This window comes from Plecotus auritus (assembly GCF_963455305.1).
Source record: "Plecotus auritus genome assembly, chromosome: 1".
Classification (NCBI taxonomy): Eukaryota; Metazoa; Chordata; class Mammalia; order Chiroptera; family Vespertilionidae; genus Plecotus; species Plecotus auritus.
In genome coordinates, this window is record NC_137770.1 from 201,973,454 (window position 1) to 201,990,326 (window position 16,873).

Here is a 16,873-nt window from a genome sequence, read left to right on the forward strand (position 1 = left end):
CGATCCCCAGTGTGGGTGTGTGTGGGAGGTATTTGATCTATGTGTCTTTCTCATCAATGTTTCTATCTCTCTATCTCTCTCCCTTCCTCTCTAAAACCAATAAAATATATTTTTAAAAAATGAATGACAAATAGGATTTATACATTCTTCTGAATGTCAACTATAATTAATTTATTTATTGGCCATTCAAAAAATTAAAACTTATTTGTTGGTAGAAATAGGAGTCATTTTGGGGGGAAGGAATGGAGGTTGACAGCAGCTGGGAATATCACATAGTTTTAAGCCTTATTTAGCTTAAATCACTCAAGACTATATTAGAGGTACCAACAGGGTTGTTAATAGGCAGGATCCCCAAATCTTGTCTCCAAGAAAGCTGTAATAACCTAAAGATGTGGACACTGGCCAGGTCAATGGGTCAAAAGAATTAGCTGTTGCAGAAAAATCTATGCTATGAGCTATCTTGATGCTTTCTTAAACTCTTTCAACTAAAAGAAGTTTGAGTAAAATATCCTGGAGACTGGCAAAAAGGGGCCACATAATACCAAAGAGGGTAACATGAGGATTTTACAAAGTAGAATACAAACCTTGGAAAGCAAAAGCACCAGAATAAATAAAAGTTCTGGGGCAAAATAATACATAGATAATTACTCTGTGCCTCTTAACATCACTCTCTTCAAAAAGTCTTCCTTTCCTTCAACCACATTGAGACCATAACTTAGAACGATTTTTATCTTCAACATCTAACATGAATGCTCCATACATAGCAAGGATTAACACATGCTTGAAAGATTAAAAAATGTCCTTGTCTTCAAGAATATAAATCCAAAGGATGTTCTACCTTCTGAAACTGGAGATTATTTTAAGTGAAGTGATAGGAAGTGAAACTTTACTTCCTTTTGATGCTGCACATGCTTTGTTATAGAAAGCAAAAGTAATTTAGGAATGCAAATACAGAAATAAAGAAACTACAAGAGAAAAAGACTAGCCTAACAATCTAAAGTTTACATTTGGTAACACATAATTATTACAAAGAGGTCAGGAGCAATATACACATATGCATAGACACAGAATAAGCATTCACGCTAGGAGCCCCCCATGATCCAGACAATAAAGGTTTATAGGGACACTGAGAACCATGACATAGTTCTTTCCACCAAAGGGCTCACAATAGGATGAGGGGACTCAGATTTGTACACAAATTACAATGCAATCCAAATACACATTCCAAGAAGTTTGAAAGAGACACCCAAAAGTACAGAGGATAAAGTGTTTTAACTATATCTAGAAAGAACCCACAAAAATTCCTGCAGTGATAACATCTAAACAGGGGTTGGAATGCTATAAGCACTCACTATGAGAACTGGAGATGGGCTGGCATGGTTTCCGGTTATCACCCATCTCAAACAATGCAACACCTCTGAGAACCACGTGGCCCAAGATAACAAAATTCTTCAATGTGTATTTATTCAGTCTGCCATATGGCAATCATTGCGATGGGCCACATGAGAGCGGAAAACAAGACTGAAACATGGTCTTTAGCTTAAAAACGTGTTGGCCCAGAGAAGGCCATAAGGAAAATACACAAAATATCTCTCTTGCGAGACAAAGAGCTACAGAATAATACAAAATTACTAAGAGCAAAAACAAAAACAATAGAAATTATATTAGGAGTGAAGGCTACACTAACAAATGTTTATATTTGGAGTATCTTAAAGGAAGGTGAGGATTTTGATAAACAGTAATCGCTAAGGGGTGGAGTGTTGGATAACTAGCAGAAGAAATTGCCAGACTTGATGAGAAACCAACAATTAATTTGACCACAGTATTGTATAGTATGTGAAGAGAATCCTTTGAAATTTAGGTTGAGATCATATCACAAAGAGACTTAAATCCCAGGCTAAGGCAAATTGATATTCTTCAAGGGGCAAAGATTTAGAGGCCAAGGAATATAGGTTTAGAAATAGAGGACTGACATAAAAGAACAACACTTTTTAAAAAAAATATATTAATTTTTACAGAGAGGAAAGGAGAGGGAGAGAGAGAGAAACATCGATGTGAGAGAGAAATATTGATCAGTTGCCTTGTTCCCTCTGCCGGGAATCAAACCTGCAACTCAGGCATGTGCCCTGATTGGGAGTCTAACCGGACACCTCCTGGTGCCTGGGTTGATGCTCAACCAACTGAGCCACACCAGCCAGGGCTAAGAACAACACTTAAAAAAAATTATTGCTTTTAGAATGAAGCAAAAGAGACTGGTTATTAACTTAACAATTAGCTAAACAATTAGAATATTCTAGACATGAAATAAAAGGATCTAAGCTTTGATAGCAGGAATAAAAAGAAAAAAATGAAAGCAAGGCAGATTTTTTAGTTATCCAAGAAAACACATTAAAATTTAGGGTTTTATTAGAGAGAATATCAGACAAAATTTATTGCTACAACCACCTAATGTATACCTATCCAAAACTATTTCTCCCTCCCACACCCTATCTATAACACTTAAAATCACTTTCCTTGTGAGAAGTATCCCTTGCTTTGTGATCTGAAATTCAGACACTCTTCTTGTCTCTGCAATGATTCGGGGAATGACCTTGGATAAGACATGACCTTGCTGAACCTGGTTTGCTTTTGAGTGCTCTGCAAGGATAATGTGGGGAAAACTAACCAAAATGATGGCCAAAAAAGAAAAGCCAAGTGCCCTGGCATTCCTACATCAATACAGAGCTGTGCAGCAGAGTGGAAAGGTGGATCTCATCCCAAAGGTGGATCTCATCCCAGCCAGTGCCACTTGACACAGAGCCAAAGCAAATGCCACCCAAAACCATGCGGCTTTTAATATCACAATGCTCCCTCTCCATCACTGTTTCAGGCTTCCTTCTGGACTCAATTTCATAGTAGTCAGGGACCTTTATAATTTTAGACAGTATCTGCAATTTTCACATTCCTTGATTAACAAATGTGAACAAAACAATATCCAGAGTGAAAAGCCTTTAATTCATGATTAAATCTCCACTAGTATCATTAGATGTGTGTCAGAAGCCTGGCACTTATTCTATAACCATTATCATTCAAAGGAATGACTTCAAATAAGCAATTACAAAAGTGATGAAAAGTTATTTTTTATTTACTACTCAACTCCTATTTCCAAGAGGTAAATCCTAATGTGTCTTGATTTTCCAATGTTTTCTACAGGGAATAGGAGAGTTAAAAATTCTGTTTTTTCAATCCTAAATTTTCTAAATTCAAAATTCTGAATTTTATTAGTAAGAAAACCTAAGCAAAATGAAAATAGTTATTTACTTCCAAAGACACATATCTGGCCAACTATATATCAAAACAAAGATTATGTTTCCAAATTTTTTTCAGAATAAAATATATTAGCCAACATCCATTTTCAGCCTTTCAAACTAAATCAATGCTGAACCCCTCCCAGTATAGAACATCTGAAAATGCTTGACCAGATACAGAAAATATCTTACACAAATCATGGCTACCAGACAGAAAGTAAGAGAAACAACTAGACACAAAAAAACAATGGCAACAAGAAAGAGTAAATCTACAGTCAGCAAGCCCTCGGGTCCAAGCCTGCCCTGAGAGATCATGGGAGTCCTTGAGGTTTTAAGACTGGATTAGAATGACCTTCTGAACTCCATGAACAGGAGGTCAATCATAGGGATACAGGGGAAATAAAACAAAGATACTGTAAACACAGCATACTAAATTGGTCAACTAAAAAAGTAAAACCTACAGAGAAAATCAATGGGAGTACATGCTTCTCTTGGTCTTTCCAGGAGATGTAATTTCATTAAGAGGGAAAAAAAAGTAATCCCCAAAGATATTCCCAACCATAAATCGACAACTGGGTTTGGTGCTGAAATTGCTCTCTTCAGTGGCTAAGGAAATACAACATGAAACAACTTCTTTGGATTTAAATGAAATCTCCCTAAAGTATTATATTGAGGAAATGTGTCAATGCAAGGTGATCCTAGGACTCTGCAAAGTCTTGAAGAACAGTGGCTATCATATAACTCCCAATCAAACCATCTTAGTTTGAATTGAAATTTATTTTCAAATACTTCAAAGAAAGGAGAAGGCAATAATAACCATTTTTATAAGCATTTACCTTGAGTTTATGCTCCTTCCTGTTTACAATCACAGCTGTGATTTGCTGGTCCATGAAAATGAGAATGGTGACCAACAAAGCGGGGATAGCAGCCGCAAGGGACACCCACCAGGGGTTTTTTCCAAAGGGCGGAACAAACCAACCGCGGTTTGGACTTGTTGGCTTGAAGAGAGAGAACAATCAATATGAATACATACCACTTGGTGAAAATCAACAGGGGAGAGACACTTCTAATTTTGGAGAGCCAACACAAAAAAATGGGAAGAGTTTTATGGATAGATTGGACAAAGAAGATTATTCACCAAATGTTTCCTAAAGGAGCTTATTTTTAAGGCACTAATTTAAATGAAGGAGACTAAGAATATAGGTCCGGTGGAAAAAAACAATCTAAGATATGGAAGAAAGGAATTTAAGTTTAAGGGCCGGCCATAAGAAAAAACCCAGATGTGATATTCAGTAAAGAGATAGGCAAGAAATTACAAAACTACCACAAACTTTGTCTATGGACTTGAGCAATTACACTGAAGTTGTTGCTCATACTGCCACATTATAATGATTTTATAATATAATATATAAAAAGCTACAAATATTTTTATGTTATACTCAAACTTACTTGAACACTCTGGTGTTTCTTATTTTATATATGAAAAATAACCCAGGATAATTGGTTAAATCCTCAGAAATATCACAGAAAATGAAAAAATACAGTTATTCTTCTAGTTCCCAATCTAATGTCTATCAGCAGATCATATATCTCTACTACAAAAAAAAATCCTATCTTTTTTCTAACTTTAAACAATGTAAGTAAACTAAAATAAAATCCTATGAATTATTTTCTCTGTATTTACTATCAAAAAAGTCTCATTTCTCCTCTGAAGATATTTCTGTTTTTCCTCTTACTTGCTCATAACTCCATCACTGAATTTATCCACATTTTACTATCTTTATCAGGTTGTGAGCTTGTAAGGAAAGGAACTTTGTCTTGCTTGCATTACAGATATCCAGTATAGAGCCTAATTCAAAGCACACATCCAGTATAAGTTGGCTTAAATAAACTAATGATTAAATGCATGAGAACTTTTCTTTGCTAATGAATATGTAATGGAAGAGATAATGCAAAAATATTCTGTTTGCTATAACATAGATATCCCTTCCTCACTGAGTACTTATTAAGCTAAAACTATAGTTAATTTAGTTTTTCTTAGCAAGTGTATGGTCTCCATGATGGAAGGCGAGGTTAGGAGTGTTCTAGAAAATAGGTAAAAAACTTATAATGGAAACTTAGGTATGAAACATTAAGAATGACTGAAATGTAAATTTTAGCTATTGGGCCTGCAAATACCAACAATATAAAATTAATAATTCCTTTATCTTCTTTGTAATAATTAAAATGCACATTATACATAAATATGTGTTTACATGGCAGGTGGTTTGGTAGCAGAAAAAGAGCACTGAAGTAGTAATGTAATTGTGGGTATTTTACTTGATTTTTTGAGCTTAAAAATCAACTTCATAAAATAAGGATGATGATAGTTACATTGCATCCTAGAATTATTATATAGGTCAAAGTGATGAGTTGTATGAAAATACTCTGAATATTTTAAAATACTCTAAAAGTATAATGCAGAGTTTGTAATGTTATCATAAGGTATCCTATCTAATAAAAGAGTAATATGCAAATTGACCATCACTCCAACACACAAGGTGGCTGCCCCCATGTGGTCAAAGATGGCTGCCCCCATGTGGACAGCCTGCACCCTCAGCCCAGCCTGCACCCTCTCCAATCTGGGACCCCTCGAGGGATGTCCAACTGCCCATCTAGGCCCGATCCCAGTAGTATTGGGCCTAAATGAAAAACTAGAGGCCCAGTGCATGAAATTTGTGCACGGGGGTGCAGGCTGGGCAATCAAACCTGCAGGGGAGGGCAGTTAGGGGTGACCAGGCCTGCAGGGGAGGGTAGTTAGGGACAAACAGGCTGGCAGGGGAGCAGTTAGGCTTCAATCAGGCTGGCAGGGGAGTGGTTAGGGGGTGATCAGGCAGGCAGGCAGAAGCAGTTAGGGGCAATCAGGAAGGCAGGCAGGTGAACAGTTGGGAGCCAGCAGTCCTGGGTTGTGAGAGGGATGTCCGACTGCCCATTTAGGCCCAATACTACTGGGATCGGGCCTAGATGGGCAGTTGGACATCCCTCGAGGGGTCCCAGATTGGAGAGGGTGCAGGCTGGGCTGAGGGATACACACCCCCGTGTGGACATAAGATGGCCACCACAAGATGGCCAGCAGGGGAGGGCAGTTGGGAGGGACCACGCCTGCAAGGGAGGGCAGTTGGAGGCAATCAAACCTGCAGGGGAGGGCAGTTAGGGGTGACCAGGCCTGCAGGGGAGGGTAGTTAGGGACAAACAGGCTGGCAGGGGAGCAGTTAGGCTTCAATCAGGCTGGCAGGGGAGTGGTTAGGGGGTGATCAGGCAGGCAGGCAGAAGCAGTTAGGGGCAATCAGGAAGGCAGGCAGGTGAACAGTTGGGAGCCAGCAGTCCTGGGTTGTGAGAGGGATGTCCGACTGCCCATTTAGGCCCAATACTACTGGGATCGGGCCTAGATGGGCAGTTGGACATCCCTCGAGGGGTCCCAGATTGGAGAGGGTGCAGGCTGGGCTGAGGGATACACACCCCCGTGCACAAATTTCATGCACTGGGCCTCTAGTTTTTCATAAAAATCAATATAATCTTAACTTTGCATATGATCTTTCAGGCACTTAATTGTAATAAAGAAACAGACAAATGTATACATGTGCCTATCAAGAGAACATTTTCAAAATATGTAAAGAAATGGATAATTGTACAAAACTAACTAAGGACAGATATGGCAAACTAGAAAAATAGGGGGAAGGAAAGAAAGCCAAAGAGTTCCAGGAATGACCAAAAGACAGAAGTTCACCTACCTTGAACTCACTTGGCACAATTAGTTTTGGAGTATCCACACCTACCAGGGCATCTGTTACACAAAAGATGAGAATGGACAAGATGATGGCAAAATCACTGATCAATTTTCTTGCCTGGGAAAATAAAAAAGAAAGCAGGACTGTTTAGTATTGGATCCACATATTTGCCTGTGTTTATAGGAACAGCTTCATCAACAAGTGAAAGGAGCTGTTACACTGCAGAGAGATTATATTTCAAATTGTTTTTGCATCATTCTGTTACCTGGTCAATAGTAATCTAATCCCACACCATAGATCAGTGTGAGTGCATGCAGGGGCGAGAAGTCAAAGGTAATATATCCCTGAAATAATGTATATAAACACTTTTCCTGTTTGCAGCACAAAAGAGAACTGGATAAGGATGAAATCTCAGGGCATATTATAAAAATCTGCACAAAAACATAGATGAGTTCTAGTCCACTGAGTGGACTCAAGACCTCAGAGAAATGCAAAGTGATGGCAGATGGAAATTTGATGGCTTCACTAACTTTTTCCAAGAAAATACTTTTCACTCTAGATTAGTCTTTAAAATCTCCAATATGTGAAATATCTGTTCTCCACTATTAAGTGTGATTGCCATTAATCAACACCTTTAAACTACTCAGTACCTGGTCAGGACAAGGGCTGGGCTTTATGGGATGTAGCATTAAACCCAAACCTTTCCCACGGAGTAGGTGCAGAATGGCCATTTCTAAGTTCGCAGGGGAGAGTTGGGTTATTTAGTTGCTTGGCTATTCCTCTGTGGTGTTTAGTGGCACAGACAACAGCCCAAGAGCATTACTAGAGCAAAGACACCTGAGTTTCCCTATAAGGTACTTACACACAGTCGTGCACAATATGATCATTCAACAGGAACTTAGTACCTAATACTTTGCTTGGCACTAGAAATATCACAGTGAACCAAACAGACACAATCCATGCCTCATGAAGCTTATAGTCAAGTCATTCACAAGGAAGCCTGCTCCTAATTTCAGATAAAACCACGGTTGATTGAGCAGTTACCAGGTTGGCTCAGGGTGAGCAGTCAGTTTTCTGGTGCTGCCAGATGAAGAGAGATTGCAGATGGGCTGAGTGGCTGCACAGTTCTCCAGGGAGTGGGTCTTGTAAAAGAGGAGCAGGAAAGAGGGAGGCAGGACAGTCAGTGTCAGAGGGATGCAGTGTCAGATGGGCCATTGTTGGCTTTGAAGGTGGAGGAAATGGGCCACAAGCCATCAGGTGTTCAATGGAACCAGAAGTGAAGCATGAAATTACTTGATGATGTGGGATGTATGCTGAAGGCTGAGGCAGGGCTCAATTTGTGACCATTACCAGGTGTCAGGAGCTTGTACTAACTAGCAGCAGGACCACAGATGGCCCTTTGGCCACAAGTTCCTTTCCCTCTTGGAGACCTGGATGCTGCTAGATTTAGCTTTCTTGAGAAGTACTCGCAGGGGAGCAGAAAGCCAGCTACGGGAACTTTTGGGGGCAAATTAATACCAATCACACACAGATGGCATGGATCAGTTTTGTCAGAAAATATGGTACAACAGGGAGAGGCAGTTTGTATAGTCATGTTACCTGGGCTGAAACTCCAGCACCATTATTTCCAATTCTTTCTTAGCGTCAATTACTCCACCAGCAAAACGTAGACAAGATAATTCCTAAAGAGTTCATCAGTTTGTTCTAAGAATTAAATAGGGTAAGCCATTGAAAGTGCTTAACATAACACCTGGAATATAATAACCTCTCCTAATATATGTTAACTATTGTGTTTTTTTTTCAAGTTCCACAGGCCTCTGTGGCTGCCAAAACCACTGGAATAACTAAATAATCCACCGTCAGGAAGTCTTTTAAAAAAATCTTCAAATATAAAAAGAAATAAAAACCCAGTAATAACATGAAACTGCCACTCAGAGCTAATTTCTACAGAAAGAAGATGTTTTCTAGGGACTCAATACTGGAGAAAATTCCCATTTCTTTCTTTTGCTCTCTTTTTAAAATCAATCAACTTTATTTGTTAGCACAGTTTTCTATTTACAGAATAGAGAAGATAGTTGAGAGAGTTCCATATACCTCCTGTCACAATTCCCTCTATCATTAACATCATGCATTAGTGTGGTATGTTTGGAAATACTCATTTCTTAAGTTTTGTGCAAGTGTTGACACAGGCAGTTCAGGATGATCTGGCAAAAGTGGTCATGGGAAGCAGTTTCTGGAATATATTAAGATGTTACAACAACCTCCCTGGTCCAGTAGGTTATAAATCACTGGAATAACAGAAGTCATTGCAAAGGCAAAAAAAAAAAAAAAAGTTAGTTTTTCTTTATCACCCTCCTAATCCTTACCCAGTAAATCCAACTTCTTGACAACTCAGATATACCAGAAGATGTTCAAATGTTCAAAACGTTTTATTAAAAAGACAGTGGTCCTGTTTTTTTAAAAAAGGAGGATTCTGTGTTTTCCATAAACTGAATACTAAACCCCTAAACCTACTCTTTCAGCTGTTTTTTCCATCCTAATTAAGGGCAACTTAATTTTTCCTAGTGCTTAGGCCAAAAATTCCACGTGACTCTTCTTTTCCTCTCACATCCTATACCTACCAGGCCAGCAAATTGCCTTCAAAATATATCCAGAATCCTGTTACTTCTCTCCACCTCTGTTGCTATGACCACCTTTGTCTAAGCCACCACTTTATCTCATATGGTTTTGTGCACCTCACTCATCTTCCTGCTTCTACACCACCGTCCCTCCTCCTTCAGTACACTGCCAAGGTATCACCCAACATAATCATGTTAAAATTTAGGTCAGATAATGTGTAGGCAGAATAATACCCCCTAAAAATATCCATGCACTAATTCCTGGAACCTATGAGTATGTACATTCCATGACTAGGGAGAATTAAGGTTGCTAATCAGCTGACCTTGAGACTAGAAAAATGACCTGGTATTATGATGATGGGTCCAGTGAAATCACAAGGGTGCTCATAAGTGAAAGAGGGGGGCAGGCGAGTCCGTGTCAGAGGTATACAGGTGAGAAAGATTTGACAGGCCATTGTTGGCTTTGAAGATGGAGAACAGGGGCCACAAGCCAAGAAATGAGGGCCGTCTCTAGAAGTCAGAGAGGGCAAGGAAATACATTTTCCACCAGAGCTTTCAGAAAGAACACAGCCCTGCCAGGACCTTGATGTCAGCCCATGTAGACCCATTTCAGACTCTGACCTCCAGATCTCAAGACAATACATTTGTGTTGTTTTATTTTTTAAGCCATCATGTTTGTAGTAATTTGATATTGCCTCCACGGGAAACTAATAACTAATATAAATAAATAGTTTATCTATTTTAGTATGGTTATTTCCAAAATTTATATATCAATATATAAACCTGAGATAGCCCCTCGGCAAAGGCATTCTGGTCAAGTGTGGTATTATTAAATTTTAAGTATAAAAGCAGCTAAAAGAACAAATGCTAATAACCTTCAGGATTACATTTCTTACAATTTATGGGGGGAAACGATACTCAGTTTTGCTAAGTGTCCATCGAAAAATGGTAATAATGTTGCTAACCTCATTAAAAAGCACAGCCAGGGTGATGTGTTCTGTATAATATACTTCTATTTCCCTTTCCTTCCACTTAAATTATACTCTTCAGTTCAGTTACAGCAGAATTCACTCCCGGAGAGTGTTTATTGTAAGACACTCATTTCTAAGATACTGGATCCAGTTTAAACTCATAGTCAAGGAAATTGATTTTTCCCAGGCCACTTTTTTATTCAACTCTAAATGCTCTAATTAGAAGATGCAGGTAGGGGTGCTGACTTAGCAGACTATTCAGGTCCTACCTACACTAAAAAGTTAGTTTAATTTGAACGAGGCAAAACTGACAGCAGAACTAGAAAGCATCCTAAAACTGTCCATCACGGAGTACACATAGCTTATCAGATACACTCCAGGACCTGCGTAACAGGAGCTCTGAGTCTGACTTTAAGGAAATAAGAATTGCTTTCTTTGAGCCCCTCTTAACATTTGCAAACACATTTAGAAAAGAAACGTGAATTTCCTTCCATTTTAAAATTTATTTTACCTTTCATTTTCATCAAACTTGATCTCTTTCAAACACTACAAAACAGCACCCTTTTATGTGGCACTATATCTCTATCCCTATATGTACCCATATATATATATATATATATATATATATATATATATATATATATATATATATACACACACACACACACACACACACACACACACACACAGACACACATATATATAAATATATATATAAATTACAAATGTATAGTTCCTAATACTTCCTAATTCAGTACTAGCTATTACTGGTAATGATTACAAGTACAAAAGTTTTCATGAGAAAAGCTGTTTGCATAAGATTTCATGCCCAATCCTGTGAATTTAGAGGCCTCAAACCGAACTTGGACAAATTCTTATAGGTGACTATCCAATCAAATGCTAAGTATCTCCAGGCTCAAGCTTCCATATCCCAGGAATATAAACTATTACAACCTAAGTGAAACACAAATTAAGATAACTCATTCCAGACACAAAAGAGCTAAAGGAGTTCATTACTACAAAAGCAGTATTACAAGAAATGTTAAAGGGACTTCTTTAAGAAGAAGAAAAAGTTTTAAAAATATGAATGATAACATGGCAATAACTGCATACCTATATAATTTCTTTAAATGTAAATGTATTAAATGCTCAAACAAAAGACACAGGGAGACTGAATGGTGAAGAAAACCAGCTCTCCGACATCCCCCACAGGGTCCCAAAGTGCGAGAGGGCACTCTGTAAGTTGCTGTTGTACAGGGTGTGGAACACAAATGCAAGTGTGCAGTAAACCAGATTCGGCACCAACAGTGCCCAGCAACATAACCCGTGTCCGAAGGTAGAATCGCACGGTCCTGCAAGGAATCGGGCTCCCTCCTCCCTGGTTTCGGGGTGTGTCACCTGAGAACCGCTGCTGCCAAGTCACTGCAGCTCGGCAGCTCCTGTGCTGAGCGTCTGCCCCCTGGTGGTCAGTATGGGTCATAGCGACCAGTCGGATGGTCGGACACTTAGCATATTAGTCTTTTATATATAGATCACCCTGGTTTTCAGCTTTTTACCATCTTTTTCATTATAAAAAGAAAAAAATACTTCTGACTGCATAATTAATTACAAAATATCTCAATTAATCCAATAAGAAGCAACCAGCTAAAATAAACTACCAAAGCAAAGAAGAAATTAAATGGATTGGAAGAGAAATTCAAATAGCCATAAGCTGTTCTCTTGTTCTTGGGCAAAACAACCTAACAAATCTATTATAAACATATTCATGAAGGAAGATACTTTATTAATTATTAAGAGAGTCATAATCATCGAGACGCCACAGTGAGAAGCTGGTTGATTTACAGGGGGAAAATGAATTTGTTTCCTCTGAAGCCACAGAGGACATTTAGTTTTCACTTTGCAAGGCCTGCAGCTGCTCCTGCATTAACTGGGGGAAAGGCTGTGAGCCTGCAGAGCAGCTCCCATGGATGGAGCTGTTAGAGCAGCAGGCACCCTGTGGGTCCTCAATAAACATTAATTTGCGATGTCATGCCTCTCATGATTCTGGTGCTTGGAAAATGCTAAAAACAACTGTGTAAAAAGCATTTATTCTAGATGAACAAAAAGTAAGCCAAACAAAAAATATGTGCCTTTTGGCAATCATGAAAAGGCACACCATACCATGAAAATTTTGACATTTGAGCTCCCAGAAGCCAATGCTATAAAGCACTGTAAAAGAAATAAGCACTGACATCAGTATAGCCATCATAATACACTGTACTTTGAATTAATAATACCTACTATAATTAGAATTCAATAAAAGGAAAGTCTGATTTAGACTCCAGTATTTTAATGCCTTAAGTTTCAGAGTCAGAGAGATTTGGGGGAACAAACAAGGGAATTCATTTGGACAATTTATCTGGGTGGGGCTTAGAAGTTGCCAACGGAAATCTACCAGGAAAAAAAAAAAAAGGTTTTCCAAGCATGGACAGAGGGGAGTAGGCCTGATGAAGTGGTTCAGCAGGGATGCTAAGGAGACCTCAGCCATCACAGGCCTCTCCTCCATCCTGCCTTAAAACTGAGCAGTAGAACAAGGAACCACATGAGTGTGTGCCAGAAGCAAATGATCAAGTCCTGTGGGAAATACGATGGCCCGGTCTGGTCACTTCATTCTAAACTGAAACTGAAAATCTGGAGTTGAACCAAAAGAGCATACACAGAGGAACAGGAGTCTGCAAACACATCACATGAAAAATGACTGTAGTCCTCAAGGAGTTGTGGGAAGAAACGGTCTTCAAAGATGTGAAATGTGTCCTAGGAAAGAAAGACTCAATATGTTCTGTGCAGCTTCAGAGGGAGGAGCAGACCCTGAGGACAGAGGCTGTAGAAAGGCAGGTCTATATTTCTACCAAGAATGAACACTAAAATTCAATGATTAGGCCTAATTATAAAAATTTCTTGACCCTCTAATAGGGTTTTGTATGTCCCCCAAATCATCATAATAAAGGGTTCTCGGGCTATAAAAGATGGTTTTATAATTTATATTAAGGTACAAATACACAAATTTAAAAAAATTAGTAAATCATGGGTATAAATTAGACAATCTGGAATGGAGTAGGAGACCATTTTGTGTTAAGGTATGGATTTCAATGCTGGTGACTTTTCTATGATGGACAAGTAAGCTGCAAGTGCTTAGAACCAATAAGCTACCATGGTCAAATTACTTCTATCCACACACTGCCTTTATGCTGCCATTAAAGCTCTCACAAAGTGATATGGCCAATCAGTGCTCCCAACCTTGGTTTTCTGGTTTTCTTAGGGATCAACTTAAGTTGACTACTTTTTTTTTTTTTTTTTTTTTTTTTTTGTCAAATGTCCATAAGAACTGAAGTAGTTGTAATCTTTGTCAAATGCTTCCTGGATTACGTTGTATTTACACCTAAATATCCCTTTGTCACTGTTAAGAAAATAAAATATAGAAAATATTTTTGAATTAAAATCGAGTGTCCTTGACTCTAAAAATTACATTTCTTGGTACAAAATAACACAAGAATTTGAAAATCTGTTTCTCCTTCACTGACAGCAAAGTTATTTTCTGAATGAGTTTAAATAACCAGCCAAATGTCACCCAGTATTAGTAACACTAAACATATAATATATGCCCATTATTTCTTACTTATTTCTTGACATATTACTTATTTTTGTTTGACAGCATTTACCATTAATCAGAAAGTATCTGAGATAAAAAGGAAATAGAATAGAGGTGTCACCTGATTTTTATAAAGAGTTGTTTATAAACTAAACACATCAAACTTTAATAGAATTGTCACAGGCCAAAATGTCAAACAAAAAAACATGTTTCCAAAAATATAAGCCAATTGTGGAATTCTAATCTCTCCTGCGTATTATATGGATAAAAACCAAATGCATCACCTAACTAAAATGTTCATTATGTTTTCACTGACATTTCTGAAGACATATACTTTTATCTCATCCATAAAGGCAGTTCTCAAAGACCACCATCAGCTTACTTAAGTCAAAGAAGGCACCAAAGTGTGATCTCACAGGAGGTCATAATCATGAATGTTGCAAAAGGATCAAAAGGAATCATTATCATTTCAAAATCCAAAAATCTAACTTATTCAACAAATATAAAGTTCCAACTATATGTTAGGTCTATGGATTAACTTGTCTTTGTATCCTAGTATTGTGTCAAGCACAAAGTTACAATATTTTTCCATATTGAAAGTATTATACGATATTATATGATATAGAATACTGATTTGTTTTCTAAATACAGACATCAAAGAACTTTCTGCTTAAGTTTTATCTAAATAAAGCATAGAAGGTTTCATAAATTTCACCTTGAATCTACTGATTTTATTTAATTTTGCCTAATTCTGAGGGCTCTATAGTTTTATAAATTCTACTCATCACAGTTCTACTCTGTCTTTAAGCTTCTGCTTTCATTTTGCCAGCAGATGTGCCATGATGGCATTTTTGTTCCATGCTTATGGTCACTTGCTGGGATGGGATTCTGGAAGAATATTTTATGTTTAATGCCCTGAGCCATCTGCCACAGAAGATCACAGATTAAGCTGTGATGTTTTGATACTGAAAGACTTTGACTAAAGACTTGAGGCTGATATAACAGACCAGTAACTGTGTGAGACAGCAGACTGATGCATCCCTCCAACAAGAACAGAGGCACGATGGAATACTGAAATTCCACCCACATCTACTGAGCATTCGGATTCTCTGGAAATGATTGATATACAAATTGAATTCCTGAGAGCCAGACTAGCAAAGGAGAATTCTTTCATCATAAGTGTTCATACTGATGGGTAACTGACTCTGGTCTAGGCAAAAGTAATGAGGAACTGAACTAGGGAAACAGAAGTATAAGTATAAAGGAAAGAGATTATAGCGGGATAATTTAGGGGACTGTAATGAGGTTAATTTGACTTAAAAAAAAAAAACTTGGAGAGACAAATGCAATGGATACTACCTTTTGTCAAAACAGATCTATGTTCTATGCCTTTCCGCCATGCTCTCTGCATTGGGAGGCTGACCTATGTGGTCTACAATGAGCTCCCTTGCTCTATGGATTCCAGATTGGTTTAGTCCATGGCAACCTGGACAGGCCATCAGAGGGAAGAGAGAGATCAGAGTACTGATTCCCTTCACTGTATCCCAGTGAGGCTGCCTCACACTGGCTACATCTCTCTATCCAAGGTCACATAAATCACATTAATTATGATTGCTTCACAATAATTCTCTACCCTCCCACCTCTTCTTCCAGGTTCCAGCAGCCACTTCCTTTCCACATCCTTTGGGCTAGGGATAGTAACAAACCCACTGCTATGAGCACTGGACACTACACTCTCCCTATGGTTTCCCTAAACCTAACCTCACCTAAGTCCACAGCTTGCTAGGAAATGGTACATGTTAGTCAATGGCAGTGCTGGAACTAGACTCTACAGCTTCTGTGTTCCTACATCTGTGCTCTTTTCATAGAATGCAGCATGTATCTACTTGACTGGTTTCCATGAGTCAAGTATTGAGCACCTAATCTGCATCCAACATTTTGCTGATTGATATGTCTGGAATAAAATAGAAGTACAACCGTTCTACAGCAATTTACAGTGAGTCTTAATTGATTAATAATTCATACAAATGTTTTGAAATGAGTACTAAAGACACATGACTGTGAAAGCAACAGGAAAATAGGGTGTTTTGTAAGACCAGCGTACTGCCATTTAGCATTAACATTTGGAGATTTCAGAGGTTTCTTGTTGGTGTGAGTGAGAAAGTAGTAAAAGGCTTAATTATTGTCCCAACAATAAAGGACTATCTAATTTATCATGTTTAAGCATATAAGTTTTAATTGTAGAATATAATATGTAATCTGCTCCTACCCTACTGAGACCATCCTTCTAAATGACAGCTTAAATCAGGGGTGGGAACCTTTTTTCTGCCAATGGCTATTTAGATATTTATAACATCATTCACAGGCCATACAAAATTATCAACTTAAAAATTAGCCTGCTATATTTGATCAAACATTTCATTAACTCACCCCTAATGCTTTGGCATGGCCAGACCAAAGGATTTCATGGGCCTTATAAGGCTTGAGAGCCAGATGTTCCCCACCCTGGCTTAACTAAAAACATATTTTGGCAAATGAACAAGAAAAATTTTACTTATTATTCATGTATGTATGTGTGAATTTATGTATGTATTACGATTTG

At 38.1% G+C, this 16,873-nt stretch overlaps 1 protein-coding gene across 3 annotated transcripts in view; it reads right to left on the reverse strand.

Annotated features, from left to right (window-relative positions):
* Positions 1–16,873, reverse strand: part of SLC4A4 (solute carrier family 4 member 4) — a 348,112-nt gene that overhangs the window by 26,474 nt on the left and 304,765 nt on the right. For all 3 annotated transcript variants that reach the window (XM_080659937.1, XM_080659935.1, XM_080659936.1), the window contains 2 exons: positions 7,058–7,171; positions 4,124–4,285 (listed from right to left, as the gene is read on the reverse strand). In XM_080659937.1, the coding sequence (XP_080516063.1) occupies positions 4,124–4,285; positions 7,058–7,171 (276 nt within the window). The remainder of the gene's footprint in view (positions 1–4,123; positions 4,286–7,057; positions 7,172–16,873) is intronic.